The sequence below is a fragment of the Tiliqua scincoides genome, chromosome 16 (genome assembly GCF_035046505.1).
Source record: "Tiliqua scincoides isolate rTilSci1 chromosome 16, rTilSci1.hap2, whole genome shotgun sequence".
NCBI lineage: Eukaryota > Metazoa > Chordata > Lepidosauria > Squamata > Scincidae > Tiliqua > Tiliqua scincoides.
The window spans coordinates 3527174-3542457 of record NC_089836.1 but is presented as its reverse complement, the minus strand read 5'-3'; the positions used below and the strand labels follow the sequence as shown (position 1 = coordinate 3542457).

The window sequence follows — 15284 nt, the reverse complement described above, 5'->3', positions numbered from 1 at the left end:
AGCAGAGAGGTGGCTAAGTTGTACTCGATCTTGTCTGATCTCAGAAGCTAAGCAGGGTCAGACCTGGTTAGTACTTGGATGGGAGACCGCATGGGAATACCGGGTGCTGTAGGCTTCTACCATAGTCTTTCAAGACTGAAGGTTGCCAACCAGGCACAGATGGAAGCAAGAAGCACTTGCTCAAACAGCCAACCAATGGCTGCCAGCTCTCCCACCCAGCCTCTCATGGCGCATCTGCCAAGCTAAGGGAGCTATGTTTGCTGCCAACTCCATGGCTTCAGCTGCAACATGGAAAAGGCCACTGGCACCCTGAACTGGAGTCTGCACAGCCTTATGGGCCAACTAGACAGGCCAGCATGAGAGTCCCACTTCTCCCTGGCAAGGCTTCTAGAGCTGCACGAGCCAGAGGCTGTCTAAAATCTTCAGCAACTTTCCAGAACGTCCTCCAAATGTGCAGAAAATCCTGCACTAGGGTAGGGTTGAGGAACACCTCGAAGCTTGGCCGGCCTGCCTTTTTACTTCTAAGGCCTGCCTCGCCACCCCCAAGGAGGCCCAGTCCCAAACCCGGTTTCAGAAGGTGCCCTGAGAGTCTGCTCCAGTTCACAGGGCATGTCATCACCCACCAGGAAGGTGGTGCCAGGTTTGACTTCAGAGTCACTCCAGGAAAGAAATGCAGAGCAAGTGGCAGTTTCTGTTTTGCTGCTTCTAGCGATGTGTCGTTGTCGTCTCTCTCCCCCCTCCCCATATTACCATCTGGAAGGGTCTGGATGGGTTCCCTGTGAAGCCAGCACTGATGCCATCTCTCTCCTGCCCACACTGGCACCCAGCTGGATTCCCCCCCCCATCTCCAGCTGGCATTGAGCATGACACGCAGCCCAACTGCCACGCAGACATGCCCTTTCCTGAAGAAAGCAGGACCTAGAGTCTCTCCTGCCCCCCAAGCGGGTATCAGTGCTGTCCCACCAGTAGTCCAGGAAGCGAAGCAAACCCACTGAGTTTTCAACATTTTAACGAGAGATGAGACAACACCGTGCAAAATCAGGGAGGAGCACAGCAGAGCTTGACGGATGGTTCAGGCACATTAGATGCAACACGGGGAGATGCAAAAAGGAAAAGAGGCCATCTTGTTAACTCTTGGCCACACAGAGCCCATCTCCGCACTTTGGAGGGATGGGAGGAGGGGAGGAACCAACAGGTGCAGACTCCACTACTGCCAATTCTGCCTTGGGTGGGGTGTGGAGGAAGAGGGCAGCTCACCCCCACTGCTCAGATCAGCGAGGAGGTAGGAGACAGCGAGCGCCATCATCTGGTCCTTGCTTGGACCTCCAAGAAAGCCAACCAGGAGCAAGAAAGAGGATCAGATTGCCTTCCCTGTTTGGGACTGTCCTTAAGGGGAAAGGAGTGGAAGGCCCACAGATGCATTTCCTAAGAAGGCCCTGCACCTACACAGCTTGTGAAGATCCTGCCGCCACTACCCCACACCCTTGGGGTGCAGGATTCTGACCCATTCCAAGGGACAGTGCTTGATGGCCTTTCGGAACCTCCATGCACGCCTAGTCTTGCTCCCCACCATCAGTTTTTGTACATCCCCAGCCCGGTGTCCTCGCCAGAGAGGTCTCCGTTACAGCAAGGCAGCAATTCCGAATCGCCACTTTTCACGTTAAAATGTTGAAAACCGCACCACTGCTTGGTCTAGGCTGATTCTATTGATAAAGTAAATGGTGAAAAGCGCAGGTGTCTAGGAGGCGAAGGAGAGAGAGAGAGAGCGAGAGATGGTCTTACCGCTGATGCGCTGGCGGAGAGAATGTAATTACGTGGTCTAGTCTCGTTAAAGTCAGGCACAGCCTACGGAGGGGGAATAGAGTTTCACATACAGATCATGCAGAAGGGGTGATGATGGAGGTCTGGGGCTTGCTTGGAAGGGGGGAGAAGAGGAACTGGCCCTTCCTGTCAGGAGCATTGGAATAAAACAGTATTTCCCCACAGTTTGTGTTGGCAAGGAGATCCAAGAGCCCAGGAAGCAGACAGTTGGACTAGTGGCCCCTTGCCCAGCGTGGCCCACCAACAGTCTTCCCCCTCAAGGACTTAGTGGCTGCAGCCTTGCTAGCAGAGGTGGCTAGAACTGCACGTGCCTGGGCCTTCTCCCTTCCAGACTTTCAGCAACCAAGCTATGCCCCCCCCCTTCATATGGGCAGAGCTGTGGGTGTTCTGGGCGCAGGTTCTAGCACCGCAACCAAGAGCACACATCTGGATGTTTGCATATTAGACACAAGTGTCTTCTGCATCCAAAAACCGAGTCTGAGAAGGAGTCGGGGATGGGGGGGGAGAAGGTGAGTTAGCATGGCCAAGTGCATGGGCTGCAAAACCCCACTGACCACCAAACTCCTAGAAAACCGTCTTCTGACTTGGGCCCTTGCTTCACCAAGATCTTCTTCATTAGCAATCCCAACTGCGGCAGCAGCTCCCCAGAGTTTCAGAGGGGTTTTTTTTCCCAGCCCTGCTTGGAGAGGTTGCCAGGGACTGAAGCCAGGCCCTTCTGCATGGAAAGGTGTTGCCCAATATACCACGTAACCATCAGCTCACACTGCCTAACCCACCTTCCTCACAGGGCCGTTTTGAGAAGAATGGAAGTGCAGAAGGCAGGGCTGCATATGCTACCCAGGGCTTCTTAGAGGGAGGGTAGGAAGTGAAGCAACACAGAGCAGGGGAGAAAAGGACGGACACGGACACTGCATGGCCAGGGTTGCAGGTCAGAAGGAGGCCGGGAAGAAGCATTAGTATCATTTAAACCCTACGCCCTAGTCGACACAATATCAGATCCATTGGTTTGGTCGACAAGCCCTCTCGCCAACACGTACAAATGCTCTGAAACCCCTGAGGGTTAGAAATTGGGAAAGTTTAAAAACCTGACTGGCAGAATCCTGCACCGGTTTGGCTGTACCAGGTTGGCATTGGTCAAACCCGCAGAACACAAACAGCCCAACCTGGGGAAGGGGGAGTGGGGCCTGTTTAAGACTGCAAGGGGGCCGACACACCACTGGTGCAGACAGGAATAGCCCCACCTAAAGGAGTGGTGCAAAAACTAGCTTCTGCTGTGTTGTCAGAACGGGGACAAAGTTTACCACTAGAAGTGTGTGACAATTTTAGGAGGTTACCTTGTAGTAGGAGGGGAATTTAGACAAAGTTGGCAGACAGATCCGGATACAATCCACTGGGAAGGTTTCGGAGGTGGTGGCCACAGGCTTAGATGGCTTTAAAAAAGGAGATTGGACACATTCATGGAGGAGAGGTCTAGCCACCTCTCCTGCTAAACAAAACATCTATGTTGAGTACCAGATGCTGGGGACAAGTTCAAGCAGAGCCATCGCCTTTATTTTGTTGGCAGAAGTCAAACCCCACCTGAGCTCCAAAACGGTTTCCGAGAAGTTTTATTCAGTGGGTCAGAACCAAATGCTAACCTACAGAAATGTCTGGGTTGCCCGGAACCAAAACAGACCCCCTGAACACAAACAGGAGTCTGCTAAGTGCCTCAATAACCAGGCACGGTTTTGCACCAGGTTATGTCTTTGGATATCTTATTTGTAGAACATCTCAAATATAAATATCTGTCTTCAGGTGAGACAAGTATATCCATCCAAGGTCACAGAAGGCAGATATAGGCAAATACCATATAAAGAACGCCTCTGCCCTTGTAATTTGGGAAATGTTGAATCAATCATACACATTTTTTTATTGTCCTCGGCACACTAGATCCCGCCACACTTACATGACTCCACTTCTCGGCAAAATGAATGGGCTTTCGGATGAGGCAAAACTAAAGTGTCTCCTAAATGACTGCTCACCAGATGTGCTAGAGGGAATTTCTAAATTTTTACTCTTGGTGATTTCTAAGCCTTCTTAATGTAATTTGTCAAAAACGTTGATATTTTATGTTGAACTGTAAATGTTTTATTAGTAATTTAGTATCTTAACTCCGTTTTTGATACCTGGAATTATGTTTGCTTTTATGATTTCTCTATCTATGCCTAATAAAGGTTCATTCATTCATTCATTCATATCTGTCTTCAGGTGAGACAAGTATATTCAACTGATGTACTACTTTTGCTGCCAAGTAACTCTCTAAACTGGTGAGTGTTTGAATTGGTTACCGAACCACTTTTTAAAAGGGAGCATCTGAAACAGAGTTAAAAAAAAATACGCTGCTGAACCAGAACAAATCTCAACATTTTGGGCGCGACACACACAGACTCAGGGATTTCAGTGAATTGCCTTGCTCTGCAATGAAAAATCCATTGGGCAGGGCTGGTTTTCTAGTTCAAGTTCTTCATCAACTGCGTCCCAAATTCGACACCATGGAGAGCCTCCCCCACCCCCTTCCGCAAAACTATGCCAATTTTGGATTATTTATTTTGCTTCTAAGATGGGGGGGCGATCACAGAGCTTCAGGGCATGAAAGTTCCGTCCCACCTCCAGAAATCCTACTTTAATTTTGACACCTGCGCAAGCCTCCTTTAGCAGCCAAAACTAGAAAACCTGTTTCCCTTTTAAAGTGAATACCTTTAAAAGTATTCATTTGCTTTTAAAGTGAGGAAAATCCACTACTTTTAAAGTGAGGAAGTGATTTTCCTCACTTTAAAAGTAGCATTCTTCTGAATGCTATATTTAACACAGTTTGGGCCTTTTGCAAATATATATATATATATATATATATATATATATATATATATATATATATATATATATATATATATATATAGCCCTTGGGAAGAATAAAAAAAACCATGGCAGATAATGAGAGTTCTTCCAGTTAGGATCTAGAGACTTCTGTGAGGAATCTAGTGGGGTGTTCTTGAATGGGCCTGGAAGTCAGGTCTTGGGTTTCTACTTGCTTTGGCTGGGCATTGCACATTCAGTAGCTTCTCCAACCATTAGGGCTCTGGGACAGGCTTACTGAGAGTCCCCTTGGCCATTCTAGCAAAGAGGCAAACCACTCTAGGGAAGGAACCTATGTGCTGGCAGCTAGGAAGAGGAAAATGTGAATATTTCTCTTAGGAGACTGCAAGGATGGGGTGGGGGTGGGGGGAGATGAATCCTGAAGCCAAGAGCAATATAGGACTGCACTGAAAGCTTCCATTACACACGCCTTTGTCAAAGGCCTCTCAAAACCGGTTGCTCCTCGCTCAAAATGCAGCCTCATTCATCAACAGGCACAAATTTGCAATCCTACCCCTAACCCCCAGGGCTGTGCATGTTCTTAAGAGTAAATACTACCATTCTGCACTGCAGGTAGTTTCCAATGCAGTTAAAGCTGCATAATTATGCTACTTGTGCACATCCACTTTGTGCATGATTTAGGCTGCTCCTGTTAGTTTCGGGGTGGGGAAGAGCAGAAAAAGGAGCCCTGTAACATGCCGAACCCCCTACTCCTAGGAATTTGGCAGATCTGAGCCATGTCTTCAAGCGACCCATAAGGACTAGAAGTCCTAAACAAAGCAGATTCCTGCAGTTGAATATCGCAGTGTGGCTTTTCAGCCCGGCCACAGACACGCACACAGCCCTGTCGCCATTCTCTCCTCACTGTCCCAGATGCGGCCTCTGAGCATTGCTTTCAAGAGGTTTCAGACAATGGAAATGCCTGTGTACCCAAGAGGCACAGCAGTCAGCCAGCTGTTTCCATTGTGGGTAGGACACCCCAAGCCGGTCTCCTCCACCCCACCCCTCTTTAGCATTGAAGTGCACACTTCATGAAAAAGTCCTTGCCGGGCAAAAAAAAAGAATATTTTTTCTTTAAATACAGTTCTGAATGGAAAGAGGGGGCAAGGAGAAGCATTTCAGGTCAAAAGAAAAAAAAATCACAGCACTGTAAACGCAGGTTAATACTCACATCTCCCTCACACTGAGCAAATAATTAAAAAAAAAAAAAAAGACAGAACAAAAAACAAAGAGGTTAGTGGACAAAACTGCAGCAACGTGAAGGATAAAAAGATTTCAGAAGTTAGAGAAGGGGAATAAACCAACTGAGAGAGACAGGGAAGGAACCGGAGCGGCTTGAGCAGAGAGCGCCCATCTACACTGGGGACAAAGCTGGGACTGAGGCTGGAATCTGAACACAGGGCAGGAATGAGGAGCGGGAAGGAAAGAGACTGGGCACAAACAGGCGGACACACAGGCATCAGAAGGAGGGGACTTGACACAGGTTCATAAACCAGAATTAAACTGTTATACAGAATCAGGATTCCTGGTCTATTTTGACCCGTGCTGTTGCACTGCCTGGAGGAGATGTCCGGGACAGAGCCTGGGACATCACGGCAAACCAGGGTGCGGTTGTGTGGAAGCCCACAAAGGCTCTGCTGACTGCTACACTCCCCTCCTACCTGGGCAAGAGACATCTTAAGTAGTTGGAGAGGGAACCCTCTTCTCATTCCTTCGGTTATCTGTATCATAGACTGATTTCAATCTAGACTGAATTTCAGGACATCTCTTGTGGAAAAGCACTAACTGGATATTTACAGGAACGAAGACCCACATGTTAACTTAGTGGTTCCCAAACCGTGAGCCGTGGCTCCACAGGGAGCTGCAGAAACCAGCCGGGGGAGCCGCAGAATCCTCGTGAAAAGCCCCCCCCCTATACAATGTATGGGACTGTAGCCCTAGTGGGGAGCCGTGGTCAGTGGTCCAGTAGGTCAAAGGAGCCACCAGTCCAAAATCTTTTTGGGAACCACTGTGTTAACTCATTAACTCAGGCAGGACCATGATGGGAAAAAAAGGTTATATGTCTACAAGGAGCGATTTCCTCACTCCCATCAAGGGCGATTGCTCCAGGCAAGGGGTGGGGATACAATAACCTTCCCCTTCCCCAAAATGCAGTTCATGCAGTACAAGACAAACTCCAGGCCCGCAAAGAGAAGAAAAACAGAACACCATACAAGGTCAAACTGTTGGCATGCACATGAGTCAAGACTGGGTGGGCGGCCAAGGGGTGTGTGGCAGAATTACGGGAGGGGGGGAAATTACCGCTGCTTTGGCTTCGGCGGCCTTGGCTTTCTTCAGTCTGGCTTTGCAGGCGTCCAGGTCCAAGCGGCGGTTCTGCAGGATCCGTCTCTCTTTCTGAAAGGGGCAGGTAAAGGAGTGAGGCAGCCTGCGAAAGCAGCCAGGACTTCCGCTTCCAATTCCTTTTAGCCAGCAGAAAGCTGGGCCTGCTTATGGCGATTTGTCCCTGTTTACCAGGGACTAACCCCTGTTTTCCTATACTTGTCCCCAGCAAGTCCCTGCCCCCATTTCTGCTTCCTGAAGCCAGGCCCTGCCCTCCCTGTGAACCGATGTGCTTTTTTGGGACATAGAACGGAACACATGACAGCGCTGCATTTTGAAGTGCAGAAGCTCATTGCACACTGCGATGGATGCCCTGTTCTTTTGTCTGTTTCTCTCTCTTTTTGGACGCTTTTAACTGCCCAGGAGCTCCTGTGCAGGGTCAGCAGTCTTATAGTTCCTGGAAAATCCTCCAGCATTATTCTTTGTTCAACAACGCCATTATTCTCCAGCTGTGGATTCATCTTCCTACCTGGGGCAGCTGGTCTTAGCCACTGGCCCTCTGGGTAGCAAACCAGCCTGTCTTGGTTCAAGGAGTGGGGTGGTGTGGCCCAGATAGATTCCCCTCCTCCAATCAAGTAACTTGACGGCATCAAGTTATACATTTCCCAGCCCACACAAGCATCATCATTCTCTGCCAGTCAGTCGCTTGCGTGACCCATTTGTTGGAGCCGAAAGAGGAGCACCTGCTTGGTAAGTGCAAGGCCTGGGGCATCCCGGAGCAATGTAAGCAGCTTTAGCTAGGGACTGTCTATGTAGATCACATTAAGCCAGGAATTATTTTCCTGGCTGCTAACTGACTCTAGCCAGCATGTAGACATCAATAATCCTAGCAACGGCAAGGCACTTAGAAGCGCAGCAGAAATTTGGCCCAAGATCTACTTTCTACTTTTGGCCCAGTCCTGTTATACACCACTTGGCAACCCGTCCTTGCTTCCCTCCCACTTACGGAAATGGTTCGCCAATCCCCCTCCAGGAAGTTGCGCAGTGGGCTCAGAAAGTTGATGGAGGAGGAGTGGATGAAGTCCCTCTCTGCTCCTCCCAGGCGTCTCTGGGTTTCTCCAACTTTGATGAGGGTCTTCCCTATAAGAGATACAGACACGTATCACCTGGTAGCAGAGTTTAAACTCCCCCCCCCCTTAACGGGGAACCAAGCGGGAGACATCTGAGAAAATTATAGGACATGACAAAATAAAAGCTTAAAACACTCATATGTTGATTTCTTGTGGTTAAACACTATTTTACTTACTAAATAAAAACTACAATACATTACATTTAATTAATTAATACACGGAAGGCTATGTGCTGCCTGCTCACAGGGAAAAGGAGGACATTTAAGTTCTTCTCCAGAACACGAAGCTAAAAAAAAAAAAAAAAGAGGACATGTCCTAGAAAAACTTCTGGCCACCCTGCTCAAAAGATGTTGAGCTAGATGGACCAAGAACCTCAATCAGCCGAAGGCAGCTTCCTACGTAGCTTTGCAAACATACAAAGAACACATCTGCACTGATCTACCCAGCCTGAGAAAGATTAGTCACCTTTACTAAGGCTTTCGTGGCTGGATGAGTTTAAAACACAATTTCAAATGTCACTCGAGACTTTTAAGCCACAGATTAAAGCATACTGTAGGATCTAGTCCCAACATTTCATTTTCAACTGTGGAAAGCATCTACGGGGGCTAACAGTCCTCTCAACTGTTAGCTGGCCACCAGCTTAACTGTCAGCTCCTCCTTGAATTCTTCAAAGGCATACTTATGTCCTTTGCCTGTTCATCATTACCATAAATTGGTAGTGGGCAGGAGGTCAGGTCTAGAGGGTTGAGCCTCCATTTGCCTGAAGATAACATCCGAAGGTCGCCAGTTTGAGGCCACTGGCACCATGCGACCTTGAAGCAGCTGACAAGCTGAGCCAAGCTATTCCATCTGCTCTGAGCGTGGGAGGATGGAGGCCAGGATGTGCGGCCAGATCAAGAAACATCTGAATGTTGTGGTTTCTTGAAAGATAGAACCTTCTTTCAAATGGTAAAAATCCCTAAGGGGATTTAAATTGCCTGCCTATGTAAACCGCCTTGAATAAAGTCCGAGAAGAAATCTGAGGACCAAGAAAGGCAGTATAGAAATACCTGTATTATTATTATTATTATTAATTTCCTATATAAGTTTTTCATTCTGGTATATTTGAGTACTAGAAGCCAGGCACTACCTATACTGAGAGTCTCTTTCGTTCATATTGGTTTTATGTTTTTTAATTTCAATGGCCTCTCTACGGAGTCTTTAGATCAGTCACCTTTTCCCACATCTCTACTCCTTTGCAAGAATGAAGAACAGTTACTCTTCACTTAACCAGTAAAGACATTTAATGATCCTGTTCTCCTGAGCACCAACCTTGATGCTCCATCACAAGCATGTATTCCAGACAATTACAGTGTCTAGGAGGGAGTTCTTTTCCTGAGGCCGTATCAATGGGGGCTGTTTTCATTTAGCAAGACAGCCAGTCAGAGGTGTGTCTGGAGCAGCCCGAAGATTGCCTAAGCGATTACAGGACGGAGAGATAATTAACTAAGCCTAGGGGCTGTAATGGATTTGCAAGCACCCAACATAATCAAATTGGCGAGCATCAGAGCAGAGAGGGAAAAAAGCAAATTGGTGTCTGGTCAGCAGCAATGACAAATGACTGAGGTTCCAGCTGCGACAAGCTCTGTTATTGATTTAAGGAGATGGGTGCAAAAACTTAGCACTCTGAAGACAAGCAGAGACCACTGCAGAATCAAAGCCTGGCTTCTCCAATGCAGATGGCCGGCTAAGACTAGAAGTAAACCCAAATAGAAGAAATGCCAAATTCTGGGCCTGTATTGTGCTGATTCAATGTCCTTTGCTCCTCGATTCTCCCTTTACACAAAATTATGCAAATACACTTGAGCCCCCATCTATAATCTGCTGGCATTTCGTCTGCACCTCCACTCCCCAAGCCAAAGCCCACACATTGTCAAGCATATCTCCAAACCTTAGGGGCTAGTAACTTGACCTCAACTTGCATTTTTTAAAATAAAGTCTGGACTTTGGCTACATGCATCAATACAGCCCCAGCTGTAGAAGCTGTTCTACGGAGCTTCGTCACTGTTATTTTCCCACTGTCTTTCAGATTTGCAAGACAGCTGCTTGCTCCCTGTTCCTAGGTTAGGTTTCAAGACCATTTACATTAATGGGCTCCAACAGCACTGCCAGCCTGCCTTAAGTGCATTAAAGAATGGCAGACTTGCCTTGAGTTTCTGAAAGGGCAGGAGGTGCTTCAGCGGAAGAGGATTGCATTGCATGACAATGAAGCCATCTATGTGTCTGGTGACCCTGGAGAGACACAGCCTAATAATGAGATGTTCAGCAGCATTAATTTGGTGCTTTAAACTTAACATATCTTGTGAGAAAAGGTCAGAGGATAATGTATTAAGTTACTTATATATTTCACGTGAAGCTGCTGCCAACTGAATCATACCATTGGTCTACCTAGTTCCATATGGTCTGCACTGACCAGGGTTTCTTCAGAGGTTCAGAGACAGAGGGCTTTCCCCCCCCCCAGCCCTACCAGGAGTTGTGGCTAGGGACTAAACCTGGAATTTGTTCTCCCAAGCACTGTGTAAAGTGAAGCCAAGCCCCCACCCCACTGTCTATGACTCACCATACGGAGTTCCTGGGCCAAAGTCATTGGCTGCCTCAATCATGTACTGTGCCAGGAGTTCCCCATTGGTGACTCGAGAAGGCACCTTCCGGTCTAGCTTCTCATACAGGAACTCTTCAACTCTGGCACCTGAAAGAGGATCAGTTAGAAAACGTGTTTGAGGGAGAAGGGGCAAAAGTGCTTGTACATCCTTCAGAGGTCAACTACAGAAGCACCCAACCAGCTACTCAGTTCCAGGCAGACAAAGGAGGTGGGGCAGGGGCCCAAGAGAATTAACAGCCCAAGCCTATGCATGTCTACTCAGAAGTAAGTCCTATTAGATTCAGTGGGCTTACTTCCAGGAAAGTGTGGATAGGACTGGGCTGTAAGCCATGCCATGCCCTGTGGATCCCCAATCTCACTTGTTGAGCGACATAACATTATCCTACCTCCCCATTTGAGGCAGCAGACCATATTAAGATCCACTACTATGCTAACTTAACGGTCCAAACATACCAGACAGCAGCAAAGACAGTAAACTGCTTAGGGATGGACTGAAGGCTAGCAGAATTTAGTAGCATGTAGCAACCTGAAGAGAGAGAGGGCACCAAATTCTGATGGGCTGGGGGCATTCTACTGTGAAGAAGAGACAAGGAGATACTTTCATCTTTTTGAAAGAAAGGGAGCTATTATTCACCTTCTTGCTGGCTGGGCACCACTGATTGTTAGGTAAGGGATATGGTAGTGGCAACAATTGGTGTTCCGCTGCAAATTCTAAAGTGTCCTGGGATGCTGCTGGCCCCACATGAGGTTCTTCCCTGCCGCCACCCCATCCTGTCCGATTTGTCAAGAAAGGAGATGCCTAAAAGCACCTTTGGTACACCCTACATCAAGTGGCAGCATTGGAGAGAAACCAAGACTCTTTCCCAATCAAAAAATCTTAGCTGAGCAAGTTAGACTAAAAAAATTAGACCAAATCTTCAAGGAATGAAGCACACCTCTTCTTAAAATCTAATTTAAGATATTGCTCAAGTCTTTAAGCCACGGATTAAAACACGGATTAAAAAAATCTAGTTCCAACATTTCACTTTCAATCGTGGAAAGCATCTTCAGGGGCTATGGTTGGCAACCTTCAGTCTCGAGAGACTATGGTATAAGCCTACAGCACCCGGTATGGTCTCCCATCCAAGTATTAACCAGGCCTGACCCTGCTTAGCTTCCGAGATCATGGTCTAAGCCTACAGCACCCGGTATTCCCAGGTGGTCTCCCATCCAAGTATTAACCAGGCCTGACCCTGCTTAGCTTCCGAGATCATGGTATAAGCCTACAGCGCCCGGTATGGTCTCCCATCCAAGTATTAACCAGGCCTGACCCTGCTTAGCTTCCAAGATCAAAGGAGATCGGGCATCTGCAGGGTAACAGTCGCTGCTAACAGTCCTCTCAACTATCAGCTGGCCACTGGCTTAACTGCTAACCTCCTGCTTCAATTCTTAAAGCCAGATGTACGCTCTTTGCCTGTTCATCATTACCACAATTTCTATATAGGTTTCTCCTCAAAGTTTTAAGTTTTTTCATCCTCGTACATTTGAGTGCTAGGAGCAAGGCATTAGTTATGCTGATGGTGGGGGGGTGGAGAGAGAGAGAGAATGCCTCTTCTGTTTTTTAACCCATTTCTGTCCAGCTCATAGGTGTACACAACTGATCCCTGTTGTGTATAAGCAACATTGAGCAGAAATGATTTAATAAGACATACTGTATATAAAACAGTCAAGGGTTAAAACACCTAATTATGTCAAATTTTTGCATATTAAGAATGGGAAAAGTTTAGATAATGTTGATATTGGAAAGGGAGAGGAAGTATTTTAGTGTAGTAGTCAACGTATTAGAATGGCTAGCTTGCACAACAAATACAGTTCTTGAAATATATAGCTTCCAAAAATGTGATCCAGCATTATGTTCCATGGGAAAAATGTTGGTTGTGACTGGGCCATATGTTTTTGTAGTTGGGATATAAAATTAAAGGCCTAGTTGTTATAGTCCTAAAATAATCAGGCACTTTTAATATCCAAAATAGTGACTTTGATGGTTGTTCCTTGGCTTCCTTGGCTTCCATATTGGCTTCCTTGGCTTCCTTGGCTTCCATATTTCACAAACCAAGACTTAACTTGGTTAAGAAATGGGCTATGTCAGAATGCCAGATGCAAGGGAGGGCACCAGAATGAGGTCTCTTGTTATCTGGTGTGCTCCCTGGGGCATTTGGTGGGCCGCTGTGAGATACAGGAAGCTGGACTAGATGGGCCTATGGCCTGATCCAGTGGGGTTGTTCTTATGTTCTAACTTTTAATATTGGTTTGCATTTTCCACTTTTTAAAAGTGACTGATTAGTTGGGTTAGAGGTCAACTGTTAAGCACCCCCCTTCCTTTTTAACAAATAAAAGGTTGCAATGGTATAAGAGCTGAGCTGTGCAATTGAGAGGATTTGTGGAAAGGGCTTGCATTACCTCTACCCTCCTTCCTGCCAAGTGAAATCATCGCTGGGACTTCCTGGGGCCTCTGGGTAGCAGATTACTGCAGTTTTATTGCTCAGTGGCATTACCCAGGTCTGGTCAAATATACCCATGTGAGTTCATTGCTCCAATACCAAGAAGAGAGAGATCTATGCTCACTAGGGTTTGGCTGTAGCAAGACTTCTGTCTGACGTAAAATCTTCTCAGTCCAGTTCTTGGTACTGTCCGCCCGGGCTAGAAGGTTTTCAAAGTGGGCGTCCAGTTCGGTCCTTTCTGCTTGGCCCAACTTCTCCTCGGTAAACTGCAGGTTGGGAAAAAAAAACACAAAGAAAAATGTCTCCTGTACAACTTCAGCTTGTTTTCCCAAAGGGATAGGCAGCCATTCGCACACCACCTAGACCAGGGCTCTGCAAACCCTGGCCCGGGGGCCAGATGCGGCCCGCGGCGAGTCTCTATCCGGCCCGCGGCGAGCCTCTTGTCCCCTGAAAGCCCCTGGCCCACTTTGCCGAACATGACTGGAACTATGCTCTGGTTGCATCTGGAGGGTGTTCCAAGGCCAGAGAGTTTGAATGAATGAGCCCATTCGTTCATTTATTCACACATCTAAGTTCCATCTCTAATTTATTTATTTAAATTTTATATTTAAATCTTTTTCGGCCCTCAAAACCATGCCAGAGATTTGATGCGGCCCTCTGGCCAAAACATTTGGAGACCCCTGCCCTAGACCACTGCTTGTCAATCTGTGGTCAGTACATAGCTGGGGCAGTGTTGCGCCGCAACTAGGTACAAACGCAACCAGCTGGTCCTTCAGAAGAGGTATAGTTTGGGGGAAAGATGCAGACTGAAGCCCCTGTGAAGACCCCGGCTCTTCAAATTTCCCATAAGAGCAAGGGAAGCTGAAAGCATCGATATCGAGAAGAAAATCAAAATACACTGTATTAAAATTTAAGCATGCAAAGACATTGATATTACTACCTAGTTGACCTCAGAAAGGATTCTCAGTCCATGGTGCATTTTAGAAGCACCATCGGCTCTGTGAAGAGGACGAGAACAAAACAGGCAGCCAGCAAGCATGCCATCCCACACCTTTTCTATCGTCGTTTCCCCACAGATGGAATTTTTTGGAAGCTGCTAGTGGGGGCACATAGTTCACATAGTTCTTTAAAACATAATTCTAATGGGACACTCCCCATGGTTTCCACCAGATCAGCATGACCCTTAACACAGAAATTGGCATCCTGTGGGACTTTTCCCAGAACACTGTTTCTAGTCGTCATGGTTCAAAGGTAACGGTTGAAATACCACTTGAGGATAGTCTACATTCCAAAGCGAGGCTGGGCACAAAGATTTAGGGCTTCCCATATGTTATTGGTGTTCAGCCTGCACTGAAGGGACACCTGGAAGCTGAAGCAAGAAAACACCAGCCTTAATTTTGCAACTTAAGAAGCTAAGGACCTGTGCGAGTCAGACCCTGAGTTCATCTTGCTCAGAGTTGGAGATCTGCTGCTGCCAGTCGACGTTAAGGGGTTCTTCAGCCCTACCTGAAGGCGCTGTTGGGGACTGAACCTGTGACACTGGAACAGACAGCTACAGAATTAAACGTGAAGAACGGTCTGTCTGCAAAGCAGCTGCTCGGTTCCACTGAGGTGGAATCCCACCCTTATCTGTGCATGGTTTTCTACATGCTTGAACTGCATGTGCAGTGGTCTATTTGCCTGGTCAAATGCGTTTAGATGTGTAAACAGCCCACACAATTCCACAGGCGAGGGCTTTCCCCACGGCCCATGTCACAAGCAAAGATTAAAAATCCTGCCTAGGGAAGCTGCCCCATTTTCTAGACAGAGAGAAGGCAGGATGCATCCAGCAAGTAGGATCATCTGCTCTCCCAACTCTGCTCTCCCACCTCTTTGGTTATGACACATAAGCGTTGGAAGCCCACGCACTTCCACGCGCTGGTGCGCTTGGCACACTGTCAGCTAGGATTTGCTGGAAACTGCCACATTGCTTTGAAGCGAGAGCTGTGGAGCCCCCTCCCG

General features: G+C 47.4%; 1 protein-coding gene across 3 annotated transcripts in view; it reads right to left on the bottom strand.

The window, feature by feature from the left end:
• The window catches only part of SH3GLB2 (SH3 domain containing GRB2 like, endophilin B2), a 41118-nt gene that overhangs the window by 10621 nt on the left and 15213 nt on the right, over positions 1-15284 (bottom strand). For 2 of the 3 annotated variants that reach the window (XM_066610667.1, XM_066610668.1), the window contains exons 2-5: positions 13408-13549; positions 10762-10890; positions 8039-8172; positions 7015-7107 (exon numbers count right to left, since the gene is read on the bottom strand). In XM_066610667.1, coding sequence (XP_066466764.1) covers positions 7015-7107; positions 8039-8172; positions 10762-10890; positions 13408-13549 — 498 coding nt within the window. Of the gene's footprint in view, positions 1-1782; positions 1846-7014; positions 7108-8038; positions 8173-10761; positions 10891-13407; positions 13550-15284 lie in introns of all 3 variants that reach the window. The other variant, XM_066610666.1, reaches the window with a different exon arrangement.